Source organism: Haliotis rufescens, unplaced genomic scaffold (assembly GCF_023055435.1).
Source record: "Haliotis rufescens isolate VD_foot unplaced genomic scaffold, xgHalRufe1.0.p SCAF_1, whole genome shotgun sequence".
In the NCBI taxonomy this organism is placed as follows: Eukaryota; Metazoa; Mollusca; class Gastropoda; order Lepetellida; family Haliotidae; genus Haliotis; species Haliotis rufescens.
Genome location: NW_025963779.1, coordinates 80,692,768 through 80,717,340, shown reverse-complemented (window position 1 = coordinate 80,717,340; position 24,573 = coordinate 80,692,768). Strand labels below are relative to the sequence as shown.

The 24,573-nt window shown below is 40.6% G+C and overlaps 2 protein-coding genes across 4 annotated transcripts in view; one reads left to right on the top strand and one right to left on the bottom strand.

Moving 5' to 3' along the window:
* The first annotated feature begins 1,765 nt into the window (after positions 1-1,765).
* On the top strand, positions 1,766-15,073 carry LOC124143745 (methyltransferase-like protein 25B). Of its 2 annotated transcripts, XM_046512810.2 has the most exons (10): positions 1,766-1,899; positions 3,607-3,722; positions 6,179-6,518; positions 7,295-7,455; positions 7,892-7,928; positions 8,342-9,030; positions 10,194-10,324; positions 10,825-10,957; positions 11,341-11,528; positions 12,663-15,073. In XM_046512810.2, the coding sequence occupies exons 1-10, from the start codon at positions 1,774-1,776 to the stop codon at positions 12,752-12,754; spliced, it is 2,013 nt and encodes a 670-aa protein (XP_046368766.2). In that variant the 5' UTR covers positions 1,766-1,773; the 3' UTR covers positions 12,755-15,073. The 2 variants fall into 2 exon arrangements, with proteins under 2 accessions (XP_046368766.2, XP_046368767.2); XM_046512811.2 differs by lacking the exons at positions 1,766-1,899; positions 3,607-3,722 and adding an exon at positions 4,857-5,079.
* Positions 14,642-24,573, bottom strand: part of LOC124143746 (ankyrin repeat domain-containing protein 24-like) — a 98,260-nt gene continuing 88,328 nt past the window's right edge. Inside the window, exons 22-24 of one of the 2 annotated variants that reach the window (XM_048401987.1) lie at positions 19,573-22,954; positions 19,130-19,541; positions 14,642-19,098 (exon numbers count right to left, since the gene is read on the bottom strand). In XM_048401987.1, coding sequence (XP_048257944.1) covers positions 22,880-22,954 — 75 coding nt within the window. In that variant the 3' untranslated portion in view covers positions 14,642-19,098; positions 19,130-19,541; positions 19,573-22,879. Of the gene's footprint in view, positions 19,099-19,129; positions 22,955-24,573 lie in introns of both variants that reach the window. The other variant, XM_048401980.1, reaches the window with a different exon arrangement.

The window sequence follows — 24,573 nt, the reverse complement described above, 5'->3', positions numbered from 1 at the left end:
ACCTGTAATATATGTGGACACCTGTGTTAAATATGGACACCTGTGATATATGTGGATACCTATGTTAAATGTGGACACCCGTGTTAAATGTGGACACCCGTGTTAAATGTCGAAACCCGAGTTAAATGTGAACACCATTAATAATGTGTACACCTTTTTAAAAGTGGAAAGTGGACACCAATTATAATGCTAAACGCAGGCACCCATGTTAAATGTCAATACAAATACTAAACGTGAACCCCATGTTAAATGTCGACACCAATGTTGAACGTGAATAACCTGTCGATATACATTGGTTAAACATGGAAATCTAGGCATAAACTGGATAGCCCAGCTCCTACCTACTAATAATAGATTATTCAAAATAGGATATGTTTGTTTGTTGTTTAACGCCGCACTCAGCAATATTCCAGCTATATGACGGCGGTCTGTAAATAATCGAGTCTGGACAAGACAATCCAGTGATTGACATCATGAGCATCGATCTACGCAATGGGGACCGATGACATGCATCAACTAAGTCAGCGTGCCTGACCACCCGATCCCGTTAGTCGCCTTTTTCGACAAGCATAGTCGCCTTTTACGGCAAGCATGGGTTGCTGAAGATCTATGCTACCCCGGATTTTCTCGGGTCAATATAGTGAGTGAGTAAGATCGATACAGTGAGCATGTACTACACACCTGGGTTGTGATGCAACAATATGTCTTCCAAGTCAGAACTGAGTGCTGTCTTATGTCACATTCAGCAATGATACAGAGTGAGTGAGTGAGTGAGTATGGTTTTACGCCGCTTTTAGAAATATTCCAGCAATATCACGGCGGGGGACACCAGAAATGGGCTTCACACATTCTACCCATGTGGGGAATCGAACCCGGGTCTTCGGCGTGACGAGCGAACGCTTTAACCACAAGACTACCCGACCGCCCCTCGGTCAAAATACGATATGTAGACAGTTATACGTGTAGCCTTTGTGACAGACAAAGAAAGGACTGAACACTTGTTTTGGGATTGCTAAATACCAGCGCTCAAATCAAAGTCAATATCACCAAACAACATGTTTTGCTTGGCTGCCCATCAAGAAGTAATGACCCTTTGCGAAAGAAAAATTATAAATACAAAATTCTTTGGAATAGGCCCGTATACAGCCTCAGACGTATCCAGGCCAACAAACCTGATCTTGTCCTTTTTTATAAATCCAATGAAATCATTTATATTATTGAATTTTCTGTCCTTTTGACGCTAATGCGATTAACAAGATTCAGGAAAAACATGGACAATATGCAGACCTCGAAAAGTCACGCATGCATTCCAAGTACCAAGTTGTCCGACTCCCCATTGTTCTCGGTGCCTAAGGTTTGGTACCTCCCAACCTGTTGACTGACATTGGCAGAGTACCCGGGGTGGCTACCAGGAATACAGCCCTTCTGATAATGTGGGTAATGCAGAAGGCTGCAATGCTGGGGAGTCTTCAGATTCTCCGAAAATTTCAGATATTTTATCACCCCTAAAGTTTGGTGCCACTCAAAGACGCCATTATGGAAGTCGGTAGCATGCGTTCGTCCCGATAGCTGGGGAATCCGGATTAACGTGGTCCAGATTTCACTAACATGCATGAATTTATCCTCGTTAATGAAATATCAGCACAGAATGGGGACACGATGCACTGGATAATCTTGGGCTTGAACGAATATATTTTATGAACGCTTCATACAATTTGATTTGTGGTCGAGGGGAGGTCACTCTCATTTTCCGTGCTAACTTCATGCGGCAAAATGACGGAAGAGAAGGAAGCGTTCATTGTCTGCAAGAAACAGACAGTCCATGACATTCACAGGCGAATAATATACATCAAAAACTTCCTGAATCAATACAGATGGATTATGGATGCATATGTATCGGTAATGACGTGAAGTTGCACTGTTTTTATACATCTTCAGCTGTTCGTCCTTCCAAATATAATGTGGCTAAAAATAGTAAAATGTTATGACATATTCTAGTATATAGGTCCATGTTTGTTTACAGACAGCAACTAACAGTTGTTTTTGACACTCGCTTAGTTTTGAATTCATTTGATCAAAGGTCAACGAATAATCTCAGATCATTATATAAAGAAGTGTATATATAATGTAAAGGGTTTTGAGAAATGTTCAGTGGGAAATGAAATTGTAGACATATGGTACGTCGGGTTATGGAGCAATCTCGTGTTTAGTATCGATACGCCTGAAAGTAAGCTTTGGTATGGTATTTTGAGAAATAATTGTAGGTGATGCCAAACGTAATCCTATTTTAGTTCGAAATTGATTGGCTAAATTTAACTTTTAAGTTTTTCAGTTATCAAAATGTTTTTCAGGTCTCCAGATGACGACTAGCATCAGGAGTACGTACTCCGTAATACTTCAATATAAGAGTACTGGCAAAGTAATGAGTACACCTAGAGTACTGAATGGAATTTAATGGATGATCTTGTATTTCATTTTAGATATACACCACAGCATTGCTACTCTCATGTAAACAATAAATAATATTTTTTTCATTGTACATTTGTATAATGCGCACCCCCCTCTAGGGTATTCAGTACTTTGGGGGAAAATCGTTTTATATGCAGAGATTAAGATTACCATGATTACCGTGTGTATTTTCTCGTAAACTAACCCTGAAATCAGCTGTACACACGTTTTCTCACAATCTACCATGTCTTCTGGTGATTCGGTTAGAAATTATCCAGTAATATAACTTAAAGAATTTTGATGCAGTGATTTGAAGAATTGAACTTGAAACTATTATTTATCAAGCATAATATATTCCAATATCATGTTATCATGCTGCTTTACTATATATATTTGAAATAATAATAACCATAAGCATAACACTTACTTTGGTACAGCTGATCGCTATTGTTGGATATCTTTACGTACGGAACAATATAACTGTCACTGCCGAGGTGCTCACGCTTATGAAAAATCTGTGTTGACCTATAACAGTCAAACTACAACAAATATGACTTTAAATGAGTCAAAGTATTGTATTTGTGATATATGTACCCAATTCTCTGTTTGTTTCGAGGCGTCAATAATGGTAATCTGACTGTGGTTGCTGTAAATACCAATCACTTCACACACGATTTCACCGAAATTGATGTAAACAATATTGAATGAATTTTCAATGAAATTATTAAGATAAGTTACAATCATAAGTCCAGATATACAATGAACACTTTTTGTAACCGGACAGTAATTACATTATTATTACAGATTATTTTGCGTACTTCAGTACGGATTTGTTGCAATGGTATTTCTGGTGTTACATGCTCACAGTAATATCTGCATTGAGGAAGAAAACATCACAGATCATTATAGTGGGTATAATGGCATCCCCTTTACACAGCTGTGTTTTTTTTTTAAAAGTGCGCAAAATATTCAAGTAAATACGCTGCTTGAAATCAGAATTTAACTTTTGGGATCTACGTCTATTTATGAATATTAGACCGTCCATACATGCTGTGATGTGTTCTGATACATTTTCTAAATTCTCCTCTACCGTATCGTGCATATTTTTATCCTTACATACACCAATGCAGCCTTTATCTGGAGCCCTGTTTCTTGCAGGATTTCTTTGTGTCTGATTTTTGGAGTCGACTTCCTGGCAGCTGGACACAGTACCTGAGAACACTCTCCCCTCCACACCTGTCCTTCCTCCTCTGTCCTGATGTACAGACCTACAGGTAAGTTACCCCTGACACAGTACCTGAGAACACTCTCCCCTCCACACCTGTCCTTCCTCCTCTGTCCTGATGTACAGACCTACAGGTAAGTTACACCTGACTCAGTACCTGAGAACACTCTCCCCTCCACACCTGTCCTTCCTCCTCTGTCCTGATGTACAGACCTACAGGTAAGTTACACCTGACACTGTACCTGAGAACACTCTCCCCTCCACACCTGTCCTTCCTCCTCTGTCCTGATGTACAGACCTACAGGTAAGTTACACCTGACTCAGTACCTGAGAACACCCTCCCCTCCACACCTGTCCTTCCTCCTCTGTCCTGATGTACAGACCTACAGGTAAGTTACCCCCGACAGTACCTGAGAACACCCTCCCCTCCACACCTGTCCTTCCTCCTCTGTCCTGATGTACAGACCTACAGGTAAGTTACACCTGACACAGTATCTGAGAACACTCTCCCCTCCACACCTGTCCTTCCTCCTCTGTCCTGATGTACATACCTACAGGTAAGTTACACCTGACACAGTACCTGAGAACACTCTCCCCTCCACACCTGTCCTTCCTCCTCTGTCCTGATGTACAGACCTACAGGTAAGTTACACCTGACACAGTACCTGAAAACACTCTCCCCTCCACACCTGTCCTTCCTCCTCTGTCCTGATGTACAGACCTACAGGTAAGTTACACCTGACCTGACACAGTACCTGAGAACACTGTCCCCTCCACACCTGTCCTTCCTCCTCTGTCCTGATGTACAGACCTACAGGTAAGTTACACCTGACTCAGTACCTGAGAACACCCTCCCCTCCACACCAGTCCTTCCTCGTCTGTCCTGATGTACAGACCTACAGGTAAGTTACACCTGACACAGTACCTGAGAACATTCTCCCCTCCACACCTGTCCTTCCTCCTCTGTCCTGATGTACAGACCTACAGGTAAGTTACACCTGACAGTACCTGAGAACACTCTCCCCTCCACACCTGTCCTTCCTCCTCTGTCCTGATGTACAGACCTACAGGTAAGTTACACCTGACAGTACCTGAGAACACTCTCCCCTCCACACCTGCCCTTCCTCCTCTGTCCTGATGTACAGACCTACAGGTAAGTTACACCTGACACAGTGTCTGAGAACACTCTCCCCTCCACACCTGTCCTTCCTCCTCTGTCCTGATGTACAGACCTACAGGTAAGTTACACCTGACAGTACCTGAGAACACTCTCCCCTCCACACCTGTCCTTCCTCCTCTGTCCTGATGTACAGACCTACAGGTAAGTTACACCTGACACAGTATCTGAGAACACTCTCCCCTCCACACCTGTCCTTCCTCCTCTGTCCTGATGTACAGACCTACAGGTAAGTTACACCTGACTCAGTATCTGAGAACACTCTCCCCTCCACACCTGTCCTTCCTCCTCTAAAATCTGATCTTTGTTCTTGTTCTGCTCAACAAAGATGTGAGGACATCCCATTACGGGTCACGTCAGAATCAGATAAGTGACAGTCGGAATGTGTTTAGACAAGGAAAATCTGAAGGCCGATGATGCTATTGGGTGGTCAGCATATCATGCTTCCCATCAACCTTCCCTGGATGACTCCCTATTGTTACTCTTTTACGACAATGCTGCCACACCAGCCATGGTCAAGCTTGGGATGAATGTGATTAGACAGGCTACAGAGTTTCTATAACTTGCCTTGACCAGCCCTGGTTTGCCCTTGCCAAGTTCAGTGGAATTGGAAGTGACCAATCACTCTCAAAGAACAAGTGCAAGTTGTTGGCTGGACTGCACACTGAAATGGCTGAAGTGGTGTACTGTTTAGGGCTGAACCATGTAAAGCTTCCTTCATGTTGACCTTTGAAGAAGCTGTGCTTCACACTTTCGATCGGAGTGATTAAATCCCACGGATATACTGATTGTACCCATGTGTGCAGATGATCCTGTACATGGTGGCCAAATGCCTTCACTCGTTCAGACCGCCTCCGTGGTCTAGTGGTAGAGCGTCTGCCCAGAGAGCAGAAGGTCCGGGGTTCGATCCCCGACCGCGTCATACCAAAAGACGTTAAAAGATGGTACTTGTTGTTACCCTGTCTGGCGCCCGGCATTAAGGGGCTAAAACAAGGTCTGGTCGGCTCGGAGTCAGTATACTGTGTCTGAGTGGGGTATTCATAATAAACTGGGGCATGGTATCTCAGTGAGCTAGCACTATAAATCGGCATCAGTCCGGACTAGTGAAAGCAGCCACACACACACACACACACACACACACACACACACACACACATGCATGCACGTTGCTATATAAGTGCAATAATCTTGGGCGCGACGTTTAACCTAATTTCACCTCACCTCACCTTCACACGTTCACATCATCACCTCATGATAAAAGAAAATAGTGAGGTTATTGTGAAATTGATTCTGTGTTATTGTAATGGTATTTGTTTTGTTCTTTTCAGTGGCGTCCCCCCTCTGTCACTCTTGTCCTATAGGATGTGCGTCCTGAGTTTGGCTGCAAGACGTCAACCAGTTGACCTGGACGATGAACAGCAGATGCAGAACATCCTCAACAACCTGGAAGTCCCAAGACAACACACAGAGACAGCGCGACAGGGAAGTGAGGACATCGACGGGGAGGGGTCCAGACATGACCCCGAGTCACGTGATACAAGCACACATTTTGTCCCCCGTGAAGAGTGGCGCGGGGTGATGAAGAATGGCCAATGGATGGAGTTAGAACATGTCTACAGGAAACATGTCAAACCCAAGAAACAGCATGAGATTCAGAAGCTGAGCCAGGTATCTGTAAATTGCTGCTGTAGTAACACCTTGTTGTAGTGTAGGTTTGGGACTGTTCTTGGTACTTGTTGTGGGAGGGGAGTAGCGTCCATATTGGAAAATAGTGAGTGAGTGAGTGAGTTTGGTTTTACGCAATATTCCAGCAATATCACGGCGGGGGACACCAGAAATGGGCTTCACACATTGTACCCATGTCGGGAATCGAACCCGGGTCTTCGGCGTGACGAGCGAACACTTTAACCACTAGGCTACCCGACCGCCCCCAATATTGGAAAATAGGTTTTGGACCTCCCGAACAACTTAAGCTGATAAAATAAACTTTTGCGTGAGAAATCATTAGGTAGTGACAATGACCTGAACCTTGTGTGTGTGTGTGTGTGTGTGTGTGTAGGGGTGGGGTGTGTGTGTGTGTATGTGTGGGTGTGGGGTTGGGGGGTTGAAGGTTTGTTACTTACAGGCTGCTGTACTATAGTTCTGTATCATTGCTGAGTGTGACATCAGACAGCACTCAGTTCTGACTTGGATGACATATTGTTGCATCACAACCCAGGTGAGCAGTACATGCTCACTATATCGACCACTGGTTTGTAATTGTGTTTTGCAGGCTGACACTATATGGGGATATTGGAGACATTAAACCTACCCTCGCAAGCACTTAAATATCATGCTTGTCATAATCATTCACTTTTTCTATCCTGACATCTACTTGAAAACATGGTTGAACATTCAAGGTATTGTAATATTAACCTGTGAGCCTTCCCATGTTGCCTCTCCAGACTATCAGCCATCTTTGCTGCCAGTGTCGGTGCTCGCAGGTTGTGGATGTTGGGGCAGGCCTAGGTCACCTCTCAAGGCTCCTCACCTTTGCTCATGGGGTTAAGGTCACAACGGTTGAGGCTGAAGGGGGTCATGCTCCCAAGGCAGAACAGTATGACAGGTACATGCTGATGTAGAGTTGACTATCATTGCAATATGATCATGACCGAGAAGTTTTGTCTTTTCTATTTAGTCTGTCATACAGACCCTGAAACAAATATATTCAATACAGCCCATGCAAGACTATAGTAGTTGGTAAGTTTGGATTACTGAAGTTGCAGGAAAATTAAAAGTGTCTCTGGGCTCATTTTTATGATAATTTATTAAAATAACTGTATTTGCTGTAAAATATTTTAATTTCAGAGACTAGGTTGTCTTCTTCACAACAATATGCTGTTGTACTGCATGTATTATGAATTCCAAGAATATAATCTGGTAATCATGGTCATCAGACAAGGGAAGTAATAATGCTCGTTTTAATGATGTCAACTGTCCCTTACATGTGACCTGATTTGTTTCCTGCTGGTATTATCTACATGTTTCTGATTCCCTCACAGGGAAACAAAGAAGAACATCAGAAAAGCAAAACTGAAGGTGAGTCAGGGACCTGCCATTTAATATATTAAGGGGTAGAGGGTTAAAGTAGAGACTGGGTATTTCTAGTAGTCACTGCTTGAGAAAGTTTGTGTCAGAACTGAACAAATTAAAAATAAATTTCAGGACATCTAGTGTGCGATCAGTTCAACTGGGTGGAAATGATTCTTTCCAGTTTTATCTTGAACAAATTAGGTTTGGTAAAGAAAAATCCCACCTTTATTTATCAAAGAAATTCTTTGCATTGTGAACGTAAAGCCAACTCATTCACTATTTCCCTACACCATCATATTCAAAATGCTTGGGATGGAGAGGTTGGAATCACCCAAAATTGGATACTATGAAATTCAGATACTGTTGACTTCAATTGCTGCTTGAGACGAGTCAACTGTGTTACTGTGGTACTCTTTCAGAAACAGAAGCTGGAGGTGAGAGAGTCTGTGAATGAGTGGCTGGAACCTGCTGGTCGGCTGCCCAGCCATGTCGTCAGTCGCATACATGCTCACATCTCTACCAGGGACTTCCTGGCTCTTATCAAACACAACAGACATGAGCAGCAGACAGAACAGTGCTGGGAGCAGACGGGCAACGGCAGCCATCTTGAAAGTCATCAAATGAATCAAAATGAGAGCTTGAAGACTGTGTGTGCCAATGGAACAGCGAGTAGGGGGAACGATGGTAGTGTAGAAAGTGATGTCATCAAAAATACCTTTTATCATGTTAATACTCAAGATGGAGATGTGAAGGACACGGATAGTCAGGACACGGATAGTCAGGCCTTCGCTCCAAACAAAACCAACTCATGTATGTGCAATCCAAAGAAAACAACCTCTGATATTACCAAAGATATTACAGATACAAAGAACATGTCAAAATGTGAAATTCAAAACAGAGACAGCAATCAAAAACACCAGGTTACCATGGAAACAGACAAGTCTGGGGAGGTAGAGGCCGATGACCAGTTTGTGCTGGATGGGCTCCATGCCTGTGGAGACCTGACATCCACCCTCATCCGGATGTTCGTCAACTGTGAGGCTGCTGTGGGACTCGCATCTGTGGGCTGCTGCTACATGAAGCTCTCTGTGGAGGGGGATGTGCCAGGGTGCGTTTCATTGCCTTGCAAAAGGATCTATCCATGATCAGTCCTTTTGGTTCTTGGGCAGTGTAGTCACCCCATTGTCCCATGCTAGTGTCCCATTGACTGTAGTAAAGTATAAGTCCCAAGTAGACCTGCTTGATTAAGAACCAACTCAAAGAGTGGTTACAATTTGTGATACTGTGATTGTAACTCCCATACTTTAACATAGGCTTATGATTGTCGTAGTGCTAAGATTGCTCTGTGGTATGGGGCCTGGATCAGTGAAGATGATCCATATCAACATTATTATCTGATGTTACAATAATCACTTTGGAGTCCCGTGAAACCTTGTTGGTCGACACCCTGTCAATCTAGAAATACTGTCATCTGGAGACTGCCTCTGTGGTCTAGTGGTAGAGTGTCTAACCGGAGGTTCGAGTCCCAGCTGAATCATACCAAAAGACTTTCAAAGATGGTACTTGTTGTTACCCTGCCTGGCGCTTGGCATCAAGGGTCTTAAACAAGGACTGGTTGGCTCAAAATCAGTACACATAGCGGCATAGTATCTTAGAGGGCTAACACCATAAAATCAGCATTAGTCTGGACTTGTACAAGCAGCCACACATAATCTGTAACAGCGTTAAGCCCCATTTCGACCTAACCTGTCCTCTAGATGATTACTTTTGGAAAAGGAACGTATGGTTAAAGGAACATTATTACAATGATTCACTTATCATGCCTATACAGATATTGGTAATGTTAGAATTTGTTTTTGAATCAGTACCCTCTGGATTAACAGGCTTTACTGTATCGAGACATTGCCCAACACAATTCTCTCTTTAATTGTCCCCTTACAGCACTCTGTCCACCATGCAATATTATCAGGGGGAATGAGTGGACCAGTTGTTTAATACCATAATTTGCTGTGCAGAGTTGCCTCCCTTGGTATGCCACAGATCCCAGATTTGCCCCGATTACGACCCTTGCATGCAACAGCAGCATCAGGATCACACCCGGCTCGTGGTCTTCATTAGAGTGGTAATTGTCTACAATGTATACACTTAGGGCTTTCCTCCTACATCAAGCTGACACAATGTGATAGAATTGAAACACTGTCCAAAGCAGCCAAACTCACTCACTTACTGATGAGAAAGTATTATTTCCTGCTCCTTCTCTTTGTATTGCAGGTCATCTGCCCAGCAAGACATCGGCTATCCCATGAGTCAGTTTGTTGCTGGTCTGCAGGATGCCAATCTCACATACTCGTCTCGGGAGCTGGCTTGTCACTTTGCGGATTGTTACATACAGAGGCTGAAAGGTAATCCTGGACCTCAGGGATGAGTGGAACAGTTATTGTGGGTTTCTTAGCTGCCATTGTGTTCCGTGCTCCGCAAATGAAGGCGAAATTTTGTACGAAAGGAGTTTGTCGGGCATCATAAATGATGTAACGGAGTAATGACTCATTTGTGTAAGTTCGATGATGAGATTGAATTCTCATATTTGATAGGTTCCTTACAATCAACAGAGGACAACTTTTGATACTGCAGATCAGTAGAGGATGTTGCAGTATAAACCATAGAATCTATAATTTGATGATCACATTGATGATGCGATCATCTTGTAATATTACGGTGCATCACAGCCGACCAGAATATTAAACTACACTTTTGCAATGTTGAGTACACGTACATGGACGGCATCTGTGTAAAATCACTACCTCAATGTTGCATTGCGTGTTTTTTTAGTTCAAAACACAAAGTTGAACAAGATGTATTGTTAATGTTTGGTAGATATCTGTAACATGTCCTCACCTCGCAGACAACCCAGTGCACCTGAAGATCCACAGCTACCGGGCGGCCCTCCAGTATGTCATCTTGGCAGTCAGACCGGACTTCCAGAATGGACTCCTGAAGCTGACAGTCAAACGTGCCACCGATCAGTCATTTGAGAGGTAGGGATTATTGCCCTTGTGATCAAAGTGACTATAAAAGTCCAGTTTTCAAAGACTAGTTGGCAAGGATGGAAACTGGACTTTAATAGTCAGTTATATCCTAGTTTAGCACCCCACACTTAAAATGCCTGGACTTGTCAGCAATGGCTGTGGAGTGGTCTCCCTTTAAATGTGCCATGGATAAGCACCTCACTACCAGGCATGTTTGCATAATGCTTTATCATATTCAATACAAGTTGAGTTAATATGATGTTAATCAAGAATAGTTCCCCTCCTATTAGTTCAGCACATAAGAATGCGAGAAAGGGAATCTTTTGATTGCTGAGAGTACACGCTGTATGAGCTGATTTTATACCTAGCATTATCTATACTTTAATTATCAGCTATGCAAAGAGTGCACTTGAAAAGATTGGCTTTACATCAGACATTCCACCTGAAGTTTTGGGTGTTGCTGAGAGTTACCTCCCCTTATGGAAGGACGTTGTTGTGTTCTACACCCTGAGACTGTGCCTGGCGCCGGTGGTGGAAACCCTCCTCCTCCTAGACAGGATGCTGTACCTCCTGGAACACGGTCAGTCACTCTCCCTGGATTGGCTGAATGCCTCGAGACTATCTGCCCAAGCTCACTTTGGTATCATTAGTGTAGGCTCAAGTTCATCCCAAGCTGGCACATAAGTCAAAGTTGCTGCATGTCGCTTTGCAGAGTTGTGTCCCTTAGTTGTGTCAGGATTTTGCAAATTGTGTTGTTTGAATTTGAACTATTTTTGTAATTTTGGATCATTAGACATGGGTCATAGACAATGATTGTGTGAAGGTGACCAAGAAACTGGCGACCCCTGAAGATACGGGGAAGAATAGGTCTTCGGCAACCCATGCTTGTTGTAAGAGGCTACTTACGAGAGTGGGTGGTAAGGCTCGCTGACTAGGTTGATGCATGTCACCGTATCCCAATTGCGTATATCATACCGTATTGCTTGTACTAGTCTGGAATAATGCTGATTTTATAATGCTAGCCCACTGAGACACCATGCCGCAGTCTAACATGAATACCTTCCACTCTCTGGGCAGACGCTCTACCACTAGACCACAGAGGCGGTCTCTAGAAGATAGTGTTTCTTGCCAGACTTGATTATTTACAGACTGCCGTCCTATAGCTGGAATATTGCTGAGTGTGGCATTAAGCAAGAAACAAACAAACAAAATCAAGAAACTTGCAAGGCTGACAATATACTAGTAGTCAACAGACACCCCTTCCCTACAATAAGGACTGACTCCATGGTGTAGTGGATAGAGCGTCTGTCTGGAAAGTGGAAGGTCAATGGTTTTGATCCCTGGCCATGTCTTACCAAAAAACATTAAAAGATGGTACTTGTTGCTACCTTGTCTGGTGCTTGGCTTTAGGGAATAAAACAAGGACTGGTCGGAGTCAGTATATTGGTGGTATCCTGTTAAACTGTAGCATGGTATCTCAGTGGACTAGCACCATTACACCAACATAAGTCCAGACTCTTGCAAGCAGCCATACACACACACACCTGCATGCATGTCACTATATGCAGCGGTAAGTGTAATAAGTGCAATAATCTTAAACCTGATGTTAAAACCCTGTCCTCTAACCTCACCCTATAATAAAGGAAATGCTTCTTACATGACATAGGAACTCATTGATGTAGAATATCTGACTTAAACATCCTTCTCATTACAGGAGTCCCCAGTGTGCTGGTGCCAATATTTGACCCTCAGCTGTCACCCAGGAACTTTGTCCTCCTGGCCACCAAGGAGGGATCAGGGGGTTGAGGTCAGCTTCAGACGTCTACTTGTGCCGTACTGGTGCAGAATATTCAGTTGCCTCTCATGTCACAATGAAGCAGAATATTCTGTTGCCTCTCATGTCACATTGAAGCAGAATATTCTGTTGTCTCTCATGTCACATTGAAGCAGAGTATTCTGTTGTCTTTCATGTCACATTGAAGCAGAATATTCTGTTGTCTCTCATGTCACATTGAAGCAGAATATTCTGTTGTCTCTCATGTCACATTGAAGCAGAATATTCTGTTGTCTCTCATGTCACATTGAAGCAGAATATTCTGTTGCCTCTCATGTCACATTGAAGCAGAATATTCTGTTGTCTCTTATGTCACATTGAAGCAGAATATTCTGTTGTCTCTCATATCACATTGAAGCAGAATATTCATTTATATCAGACTGCCTCTGTAGTCTAGTAGATAGAGCATCTGCTCGGAAAGAGGAAAGTCGGTGGTTTGATCCCTGGTCGTGTCATACCAAAATATGTTGAAAGATGGTACTTCTTGTTACCTTGCCTGCCATTCAGCATTAAGGAGATAACACAAAGACTGGTTGGCTCGGTGACAGTATACTGTGTCTGAGTGAGGTATCCATGTAAAACTAAGGCATGATATCTCACTATATAACCACTATTACTCCGGACTAGTTCACGCACGCACGCACACATGCAGCCGCTATACAAACGTAGATTGAATCAGAGTATTCAGCAACACTCATGTCACATTGAAGCAGAATATTCAACTATCCTTGAATGTCACATTGAAGCGGAATATTCAACTGCCCTTGCATGTCACATTGAAGCAGAATATTCAACTGCCCTTGCATGTCACATTGAAGCGGAATATTCAACTATCCTTGCATGTCACATTGAAGCGGAATATTCAACTATTCTTGCATGTCACATTGAAGCGGAATATTCAACTGCCCTTGCATGTCACATTGAAGCGGAATATTCAACTGCCCTTGCATGTCACATTAAAGCGGAATATTCAACTATCCTTGCATGTCACATTGAAGCAGAATATTCAACTCTCCTTGAATGTCACATTGAAGTGGAATATTCAACTATCCTTGAATGTCACATTGAAGCGGAATATTCAACTGCCCTTGCATGTCACATTGAAGCGGAATATTCAACTATCCTTGAATGTCACATTGAAGCGGATTATTTAACTATCCTTGCATGTCACATTGAAGCGGAATATTCAACTGCCCTTGAATGTCATTGTATCCCATTTGTGTAGATTGATGCTCATGATGTCAATCACTGGATTGTCTGTTGCAGCAACAATTATTTAAAGACTGCTGTCATATTGCTGGAATATCGCTAGAGTGTGGAGTTAAAACAACAACCAAACACACCAACAGGCAGTGTGCCAAGGCTGGGTGAGACTCCTTACATGGAGACAGCATGTAAACCACATTTTTTGTTCCCCGCTGTGGAGAGTGGAAGGTCCGGGGTTTAATCCTAGGCCGCATCATACCAAAAGACATTAAAAGATGGTACTTATTGTTACCCTGCCTGGGATTTGGTATGAAGGTTATACTGTGAGTGGGGTTTTCATGTTAAACTGAGGCATGGTATCTCAATGGGCTGGCACTATTAAATCGGCATTAGTCCGGACAATACAAGCAGCCACACACGTGCATGCACATCGCTATTTAAGTACAATAATCTTCAATGCGACAATAAACCCCATTTCACCTCACCTCCCTGCTATGGCTGGATTAATGTTAAAAGCAGCATAAAACTCACTCACTCACTTACATCGAGTCAACCACTCAGAAGGCATCTCATGTCAAGGTGCATTGTCTATATGACTACTAGGAGGTTTATAACATGTATAAACCACAATGAAGAACAACAAAAACATTGCAGACACATGATAATTTATTCTTTGTTCAAATAAGTATATGAGCATATGTCTGAGGTTACTCCAAGATGCGATATGTATATATATATGTATGTTTATAAATATAAAATGCTGGTGTCTATGTTGCCATAAGACTCAATCCTTGTATGTGGAAATAATTTTTGATTAATTTCCTAAGGAATCAACTCAAAAATCATTTATAAGTAAATTCAGTAATTTGATTTAATTGATCAAGATCTGTGCAAATCAACTCAAGCGTGATGCTTGGGAACAATTCTCACAAGAAAATTATCATAATGTTAATGATGAAATGAATCCCATGACAATATATATACATATAAGAGTTCATGGAGTGACAATATAATGGTTCAGATGATATTGTATGAAATATATGATTAATATTTCAGCCAGTTTGTTACCTGTGGCGTATCAAAATGAATTTGCAAAAAACTGCAAATAAAGTATTTGACAAGGTTGTGTATGTTTTTTTATGTTTGATTAACACAGCTTGGCTGGCTGTTGGTACAGACTGTGCACCTTTGTCAACAATAACCAGAAAATGATGATACCGGTACTTAGTGACTTATTCACAGCTTAGACATTATAATACAACTCCTCAAATTATGCAGTTAATTGCATCACATGTTTGCCAAATTCGTTTCCTGCAACGTCTTCACAAATATCGGTAATGTGTAACCATATCACAGATCCTACTTGGTGTACTCAGCAGGCAATGTCTAACTACAATCAGAACATTTGATTTTCACAGATAAGATTAAGGCAAGATTACATTTTAGGACTTCAGTCTAAATTATTGTACACTTCTCAAGCCAATTATGCCTACAACAAATCACAGACACCTCAGCTGTCCGTCTCGCCACACAGTTGTGAAGAAACTGTGTACAGTACTCAGCTGAAATCAGACATGAGGACTTCAACATTTCAATGCTTCTGCAGTCATGTACAACGACTAAATGTAACATGCATCCATGAAAAGATAACTAAATACAAAACTAAAATATACCTAACTTCACAGGATATAAGCAATAGCATATGTCTTTTCAGCACATTTTTAAATGTTGGTCCACTTCACTCTGGTGGTGCTTTGTTTAGTCAACAACTCCATCAAACAAGGGTGATGCTATTTGGGTTAGCTGCAGTCATTTTCCCCTACAAATATTACTGTGCGCACCTTAAACACTTATGAACAGTCAGCAGACTTTGTGATGTCACTGTATGGTATATCTATAGCAAATTTATCATGTTACTAGATAGGTTATAAAGCCAAAAACTACAATGTTGAGCCTGTATGTCCTTGAAAAAATGGATTAATTTCTGTTTTGTGTAATCCCAAACTTAGTGCCGGCTTCATGGTGTCACAAATCATGTACAAAGGATTTGATCGTATCATATATCGTACAGTTTGCCATATTTGTCAACTGAAACCCACTTGGGCATCACTTTTTTACACAGTACACAAGAAGGGAACTTGGCTGACAAATTTTGTCTCATGTTACATTGGTCTGGAAATGTTGAGCTTATAATGACCTCTTATGATTGGTTTGGTTGGTTGGTTTGTTGTTTAACGCCGCACTCAGCAATATTCCAGCTATATGACGGCGGTCTGTAAATAATGGAGTCTGGACTAGACAATCCAGTGATTGATATCATGAGCATCGATCTACGCAATTGGGATCGATGACATGCATCAACCAAGTCAGCGAGCCTGACCACCCGATCCCGTTAGTCGCCTTTTACGACAAGCATAGTTGCCTCTTACGGCAGACCTCTTATGAAAAAGGTGTCACAGCCTTTAATACATTGTCCATGTCAGTAGCTCGAAGCTCTGTAAACGTGGGGTGGTTACAACTGTGTACTGCTGAAGATGGGTTAATTACACTATTGCCAAACTATTATGAACATTATCAATACTGCTTTGTAATAACTGTCAAGCACTAATGAAAAGCTGACTATGCATGACCTTACTTGTGTCAGAGCAATCATATATTGTCTGTCCCTTATCAAGCTTAAGTATAGATACCAAATATAGTTTGGTACTTCAATCTGAAGTGAACACACGTAAAAGACTGCCGGTGGGTAATGTATGTATTCAGACAGAAACAGATTATTGTCCATTGTTATTATACACTGAAACCTCATGAACTTCTTGGGCATTAAATATATGTTGTGTTAGATGCATGTTCATGACATGCGGAGTATCAATACTGACCATCACGCTCATACAGATTCTGGCAGTTTCAAATTCTAGAGAATTTCTTCATGATTCATACATATATATATATTTATATACTGAACAAAAAAAGGTGAGGGATTATGAATATTTTGGGGAATATTTTTAGGAAATTATGTGCTCATTTGTCACTACAAAATATATCCCCCAAAATATTCATGATTCCTAACTCTCTTTTTTTTCAGCTTTGTTCAATAATAATAATAAAAATCAGGACTTCTACTAAATGCAACATGCATTGAAAATAACATTCAACAAATAACCGCCTGGGACTCTCTGAGATTGGCTGAGATTATGAAAAGAATGTCACATGAGAAGTCGATAATTCATTTGAAAACTTCTTAGAAAATTTGACGAATATTACCAACAACAATACTATTTTCACTTGATGATCCAGTTATAACAAACACGATTGATGGCTGTAAAATGAGACTGACCAAAAATAAGTCATAAAGTACACTCCCTGTCACCGACATCTTTGTAATCTCAAACTCCATAAACCATTGTCAGTGTGTGAAGTATTAGTGATGTCATCCAATACACTGAAGGCACAGGCCGATGATGGACACTGTGAAACAGGCACCTGCTTCTCACAACAAAGAGTACTTCAAGCCTATTACAGCACTCCTAGGGTACCAGTAGTCACTGCCAGCGATGAAGATTAGTATTTATCTGAAGTGACATCGGCCTATCACTCAAATTCTATTTTTTACAACTACATATTCTGCAAATAAATGTTTACATGGAAATATTGAGTATATATAGAACTTACGACCATGCATGGATAAATACTTCTGTTAATAACAATCCAGATAGTGCTAAGAATTCTTGCAAATTTTCATGCAGCATAACTTATTGTCAGGATGTAATGGCGTGGATTCTCTGGTACTTAGAGGACATCAGGATATATTATGTTGTGCTGTCATACACGCTGGTAGACAAACATTTTAGCAAAATTAACATTTATGGAATGTTGTTTGTTCAATATTGATTGATATCCAAACATTAAAGTAGGGAAATCCCTAGGACATACAGTATCATCTTAGCACTGAATCTCAATCATGACATTTAAATCAAAACTCTTTGGTAAATCTCAGTTTCTACATACATTGTAGCCCAGTATCAAAATGCATAGATGACAACATGTCTGGTGAGGTGTAAAATAGGGAGGAAACTTTATAGTGTGCACTTTAACATGGGAAAGAACATGGTGGTATGCAATGCATCACAGAGACATGAACTTTGATGATACGACCCTTGACGGTATGCAATGCATCACAGATATGACCTTGATGGTACATATGCATCACAGATGTGACCTTGATGGTATGCATTTCATCACACAGATACAACCCTTTACGGTATGCAATGCATCACAGATACAACCTTGATGGTATATATGCATCACAGATACGACCTTGATGGTATGCAATGCATCACAGATACAACCTTGATGGTATGCAATACATCACAAATACGACCTTGATGGTATGCAATGCATCACAGATACGACCTTGATGGTACATATGCATCACAGATACGACCTTGATGGTATGCAATGCATCACAGATACGACCTTGATGGTATGCAATGCATCACAGAAACAACCTTGATGGTATATATGCATCACAGATACGACCTTGATGGTATGCAATGCATCACAAATACGACCTTGATGGTATATATGCATCACAGATACAACCTTGATGGTATGCAATACATCACAGATACGACCTTGATGGTATGCAATGCATCACAAATACGACCTTGATGGTATGCAATGCATCACAGATACAACCTTGATGGTATGCAATACATCACAAATACGACCTTGATGGTATGCAATGCATCACAGATACGACCTTGATGGTACATATGCATCACAGATACGACCTTGATGGTATGCAATGCATCACAGATACGACCTTGATGGTATGCAATGCATCACAGAAACAACCTTGATGGTATATATGCATCACAGATACGACCTTGATGGTATGCAATGCATCACAAATACGACCTTGATGGTATATATGCATCACAGATACAACCTTGATGGTATGCAATACATCACAGATACGACCTTGATGGTATGCAATGCATCACAAATACGACCTTGATGGTATATATGCATCACAGATACAACCTTGATGGTATGCAATACATCACAAATACAACCTTGATGGTATGCAATGCATCACAGATATGACCTTGATGGTACATATGCATCACAGATACGACCTTGATGGTATGCAATGCATCACAGATACGACCTTGATGGTATGCAATGCATCACAGAAACAACCTTGATGGTATATATGCATCACAGATACGACCTTGATGGTATGCAATGCATCACAAATACGACCTTGATGGTATATATGCATCACAGATACAACCTTGATGGTATGCAATACATCACAGATACGACCTTGATGGTATGCAATGCATCACAAATACGACCTTGATGGTATATATGCATCACAGATACAACCTTGATGGTATGCAATACATCACAAATACGACCTTGATGGTATGCAATGCATCACAGATATGACCTTGATGGTATATATGCATCACAAATACGACCTTGATGGTATGCAATGCATCACAAATACGACCTTGATGGTATGCAATGCATCACAAATACGACCTTGATGGTATATATGCATCACAGATACGACCTTGATGGTATGCAATGCATCACAAATACGACCTTGATGGTATGCAATGCATCACAAATACGACCTTGACGGTATGCAATGCATCACAGATACGACCTTGATGGTATGCAATGCATCACAAATACGACCTTGATGGTATATATGCATCACAGATACAACCTTGATGGTATGCAATACATCACAGATACGACCTTGATGGTATGCAATGCATCACAAATACGACCTTGATGGTATATATGCATCACAGATACAACCTTGATGGTATGCAATACATCACAAATACGACCTTGATGGTATGCAATGCATCACAGATATGACCTTGATGGTATATATGCATCACAAATACGACCTTGATGGTATGCAATGCATCACAGATATGACCTTGATGGTATGCAATGCATCACAAATACGACCTTGATGGTATGCAATGCATCACAGATATGACCTTGATGGTATGCAATGCATCACAAATACGACCTTGATGGTATATATGCATCAGAGATACAACCTTGAAGGTATATATGCAACACAGATATGACCTTGATGGTATATATGCATCAGAGATACAACCTTGAAGGTATATATGCAACACAGATATGACCTTGATGGTATGCAATGCATCACAGATATGACCTTGATGGTATGCAATGCATCACAGATATGACCTTGATGGTATATATGCATCACAGATACAACTTTGAAGGTATATATGCATCACAGATATGACCTTGATGATATATATGCATCACAGATACAACCTTGAAGGTATATATGCATCACAGATACAACCTTGAAGGTATATATGCATCACAGATATGACCTTGAAGGTATATATGCATCACAGATACGACCTTGATGGTATGCAATGCATCACAAATACAAACTTTATGGTATGCAATGCATCACAAATACAACGTTGATGGTATAAAATGCACTACATGGGAAGGAACCTTGCATGGCCTTGCTGTAGTGCATGTACAAACCAATGGAAGCTGTTAGCAATGATGTACAGAGTCGTCCTCTTCTTCAGTTCAAATGTGATCCATCTATGGATCTTTTGATGCCATCTGTCTACCCTCTGACACATATTCTCATAAATTTGTAAACACAATATTTTCAAATGAGTATGACATGACATATATATACTTTTGATTTTTGGACATTGCAACGATGGCATGATGGAGACTTGGAATGTTTAAATGATTGAATTCATACAAAAATTCTTTCTAAACAACACATCATATAAATGATAAACAGTGTATAATGTTAAAATCTGAGACAAAAACTTTCAAGTGATACTAAAGTTATACCCCATCATATATAAACGAATAACATAACTGCATACATTTGGGAAAGACTCCCTTCATAGTTTTTAACATACGTACAAGCAAAACATTATTTAATTACAAACAAATTAAAAATAATATTTTCTCAAGTTCATGCATTTAGTTTGCTTTGCCATAAATCATACTATACTGAAGGCATCAACAAATAGGAGCTGAAAGATCAGTGAACAGGTATTGGTGTATTACCGGTGTCCATGAACACCAAAACACTGACATGATGGCTCCTTCTCAAAGGATGCAAGAATCTAATAGTGCCGATAGATTACTCCATCTGCATCCTCCAATATTCCACACACACTGTGACTGACTTCTGATACATGAGCTTTCTTGCTTCATATTCTAGTGATAGCAATGGAGGGTACATACTTAACTCCTGTGGGAACAAAACCTGGATCAGGTTCATGTCAAGGGGAGCACTGGCTACCTGGCTACCCTACAACCACTTAAACATTGGTAGCTGTTGACACAAAGTTGTAAACAATAACGGGAAGACAGGCCCCAAACCACTCTATTTGGGAAAATATCTATCTACCTACACACCTCGTTACAGATGTCATATTACAGTATTATAGAGAGTCTCTGCCTTCAAGACCAATATTGCAACATAAGGCTGAAGAAGAACATTCTCAATTCTTTGTAATTACCAAAGACACTACATGGAAGCAAAGCCAGTTTTAAGGGAAATAATAGATGCATTTTATTTACACTCAAAATCCATTTTCTTCATACTGAAAACAATTATCTGTCTTCCAGCACTATTCATCATTGCCTGATGGTGTTTATTTTCAGCTTGCTACTTGAGTGCTAAGTCTAAAGACTGAACTAGGCACTTCTAATACAAGCTTAGGTTTTACTGGCATGAGGCTATAGCAAAACAGCACAGAATATGTTACATCCTGTGACAGAAAATACTCAGAAAAGTTTGAGGTATATTCAAGTTGAACAAACACATGTGATACCAGTTATAAAACAACAGAATTTGATAAAACACAAGTAATAATATGATATATCTAGCACCCAATCTACATGTATAAGAGACACTGTGAGGGTTATCATTTATAAATCTATTATCATTTGGACCAACTTCGATGACCGGAATTATCAATTCCATAAATTCTATTATTGCCATTGTTCTACCTTCATTATTTAAGAGGAATTATTAAAATAAATATTCTAATTTTCACGGTAATTTATTCTTGATCATTTCTAGTTTGCTACATAGTACCTATGTACATAATATATTGCAGCTTTGGGTTAAAAATACACGTTTTGACACAGAGGAAACATATGAATAAAAATGTAGCTTTTTTGTTTGTAAAAGTTCCCTTTTCACGATTCAAACTTAACATTGTGTGTAAAACATCTTAAAACGTTGATGCAAAAGTGCTGAATGATAGAAACAGGAAACTAACCAACAATATCTAAAATCTATAAACATCTAAATAACCTTAAGATACAGAGCAAAGTAGAAAATGGAAAACTATTAAACACGGTAAGAACGGTTGTGGAGAAATATTCTTGTTACCCCAAAATTGTATTTCAAATCTTGAGCATAATACTAAAAGCAGTGCTGACAATCGGACATCAATTGTTAATATAAATATCTGATATTCTTCAAACTTTGATCAAATGAATGGAACACACATTCATGTAGTTTAACAATGGTTATATAATAACACTTTGTTTTAACAATGGCCCTCCATGTCAAACTGCTAAGTTTATTTCCGACAAGAATTCAATAGATTCAATACCGGTACTTCACTTCAGCATGTCTTCTGTTCAATAGATTCATTCTTCACTTTAACATTTGTCGTCACGCAAACTTTAAAAATGAAATATATTGAATGGCTTTCACATACAGACACTATTTCCATAAATTATCTATGATACCAATCACTTGGTGTGGTGTAATACAATATCACATTACAGGTGCGGTGATGTCTCAACTCTGATGACAGCTGTCAACAGAACTGTTCCATACTGCGTAGTTCAATGATTTGGTGCAAGGCTTGTTTCACATCGGGATCCATGTGACCCTGAAAATACACAATACACATTCAGTCTGGTTTTGCTTAAAGCTGTATTATATGATGGTAGCCTGTGATTAGTATTATCAGCAACCAGGGATTTATCTTGACCTGCTGAGAAGCTGATATTGGACCCAGATCTGCAGCAAAGGACAGTACAAATTCCCTTTTTAATAAAAAAAACCCAACCCAATTATTGAAAATTTACAAAATAAGAACCTTAATTTTTTTTATCAAATTTCGAACAATATCACAATGTTTCTCAATTTGCCTGCAAAGGTATCATACTTACTTTGGAATCCTAGATAAATACCTGGCATAATCCCACATTGTCAGATCACAAGGACAAGTTACCAAGCCAAACCACAATCCATTCAGCCAACTACAGCCGCCAAAGGTTGCTGTGGACCGATTCTAACTCGGAAGGAGTCGCAGAGCTCATTTCAACAGGCAATGTTTGCACTACAACCATCCGAAGTCTGACCCGTGAAGATCTGGGTTAGAATAGGTCTTCAGCAAACCATGCTTGCCGTAAAAGGCGACTTTGCTTGTTGTAAGAGGCGACTAATGGGATCAGGTAGTCAGGCTTGCTGACTTGCTTGATGGATGTCTTTGTATCCCCAATTACTTAGATTGATGCTCATGATATCAATCACTGGATTGTCTGGTCCAGACCTGATTATTTATAGACTGCCATAATATACTGGAATATTGCTGAGTGTGGTGGTAAACAACAAACAAACAACGTCAGAAATCTGTGTTGGGAGAGTTCACAGTGCTAAGATGGCTTCATGGAACAAGTGGTGGTGGGATAGCCGAATGGTTTAAGCCTTCACATATCATGCCGAAGGTCCGGGTTTGATTCTCCACATGGGTACAATGTGTGAAGCACATTTCTGGTGTCCCCCGATGGGATATTGCTGGAATATTGCTAAAACCAGTGTAAATCCATACTCAATCACTCACTCACTCATGGAACAAGGCCATTGAGAATGAGTTATTTGAGTTTCACTGCATAACATTTCGGTTGTATCTCTGTGTGTCAGCTTTATGTGGCAGGAATATTTACCACCTTAGTAAAATCAAATGCCCTCATATGCTACTGGTCAATGAGCATTACAATCATAGGATTCTTACTTGTCCTGATCACAGTTTAGTAGTCTTGGTCAGCAGACTAGCATGTATTTCAAAGGCTGCTTGTCGAACATTGCTATACCTAAGATTACTGTTTCCCAGGTAATGGTTCCAATCATAAAAAAACTGAACAACAACAAACCTTAAGGGAAGACAGCTGACTCATGAACCAGTCCATGTATTTAACTCATTTCTTTCTACCATGCAGTGTTTCAGTACAGAGTGAGTGAGTGAGTGAGTGAGTGAGTGAGTGAGTGAGTGAGTGAGTGAGTGAGTGAGTGAGTGAGTGAGTGAGTGAGTGAGTGAGTATGGTTTCAGCAAAATTCCAGCAATATTTTGAAGAGGGGCACAAGGTCTCCACACATTGTACCCATGTTGGGAATCGAACCCGGATCTTCGGCGTGACAAGCAAACGCTTTAACCACCAGGCTACCCGACCGCCCCGTACAGATGCAAGAGCCCTCATGGAACATTTGCTAGCATCTCCACCAAAA

Bases quoted from the DNA above. Each gene is read 5' to 3' on its own strand.
- LOC124143745 (XM_046512810.2), top strand. From the start codon at position 1,774: ATGACGGAAGAGAAGGAAGCGTTCATTGTCTGCAAGAAACAGACAGTC. The intron at 10,958-11,340 runs GTAGGGATTATT...TTTAATTATCAG, and splicing joins ACCGATCAGTCATTTGAGAG to CTATGCAAAGAGTGCACTTG. The intron at 11,529-12,662 runs GTCAGTCACTCT...TTCTCATTACAG, and splicing joins GCTGTACCTCCTGGAACACG to GAGTCCCCAGTGTGCTGGTG.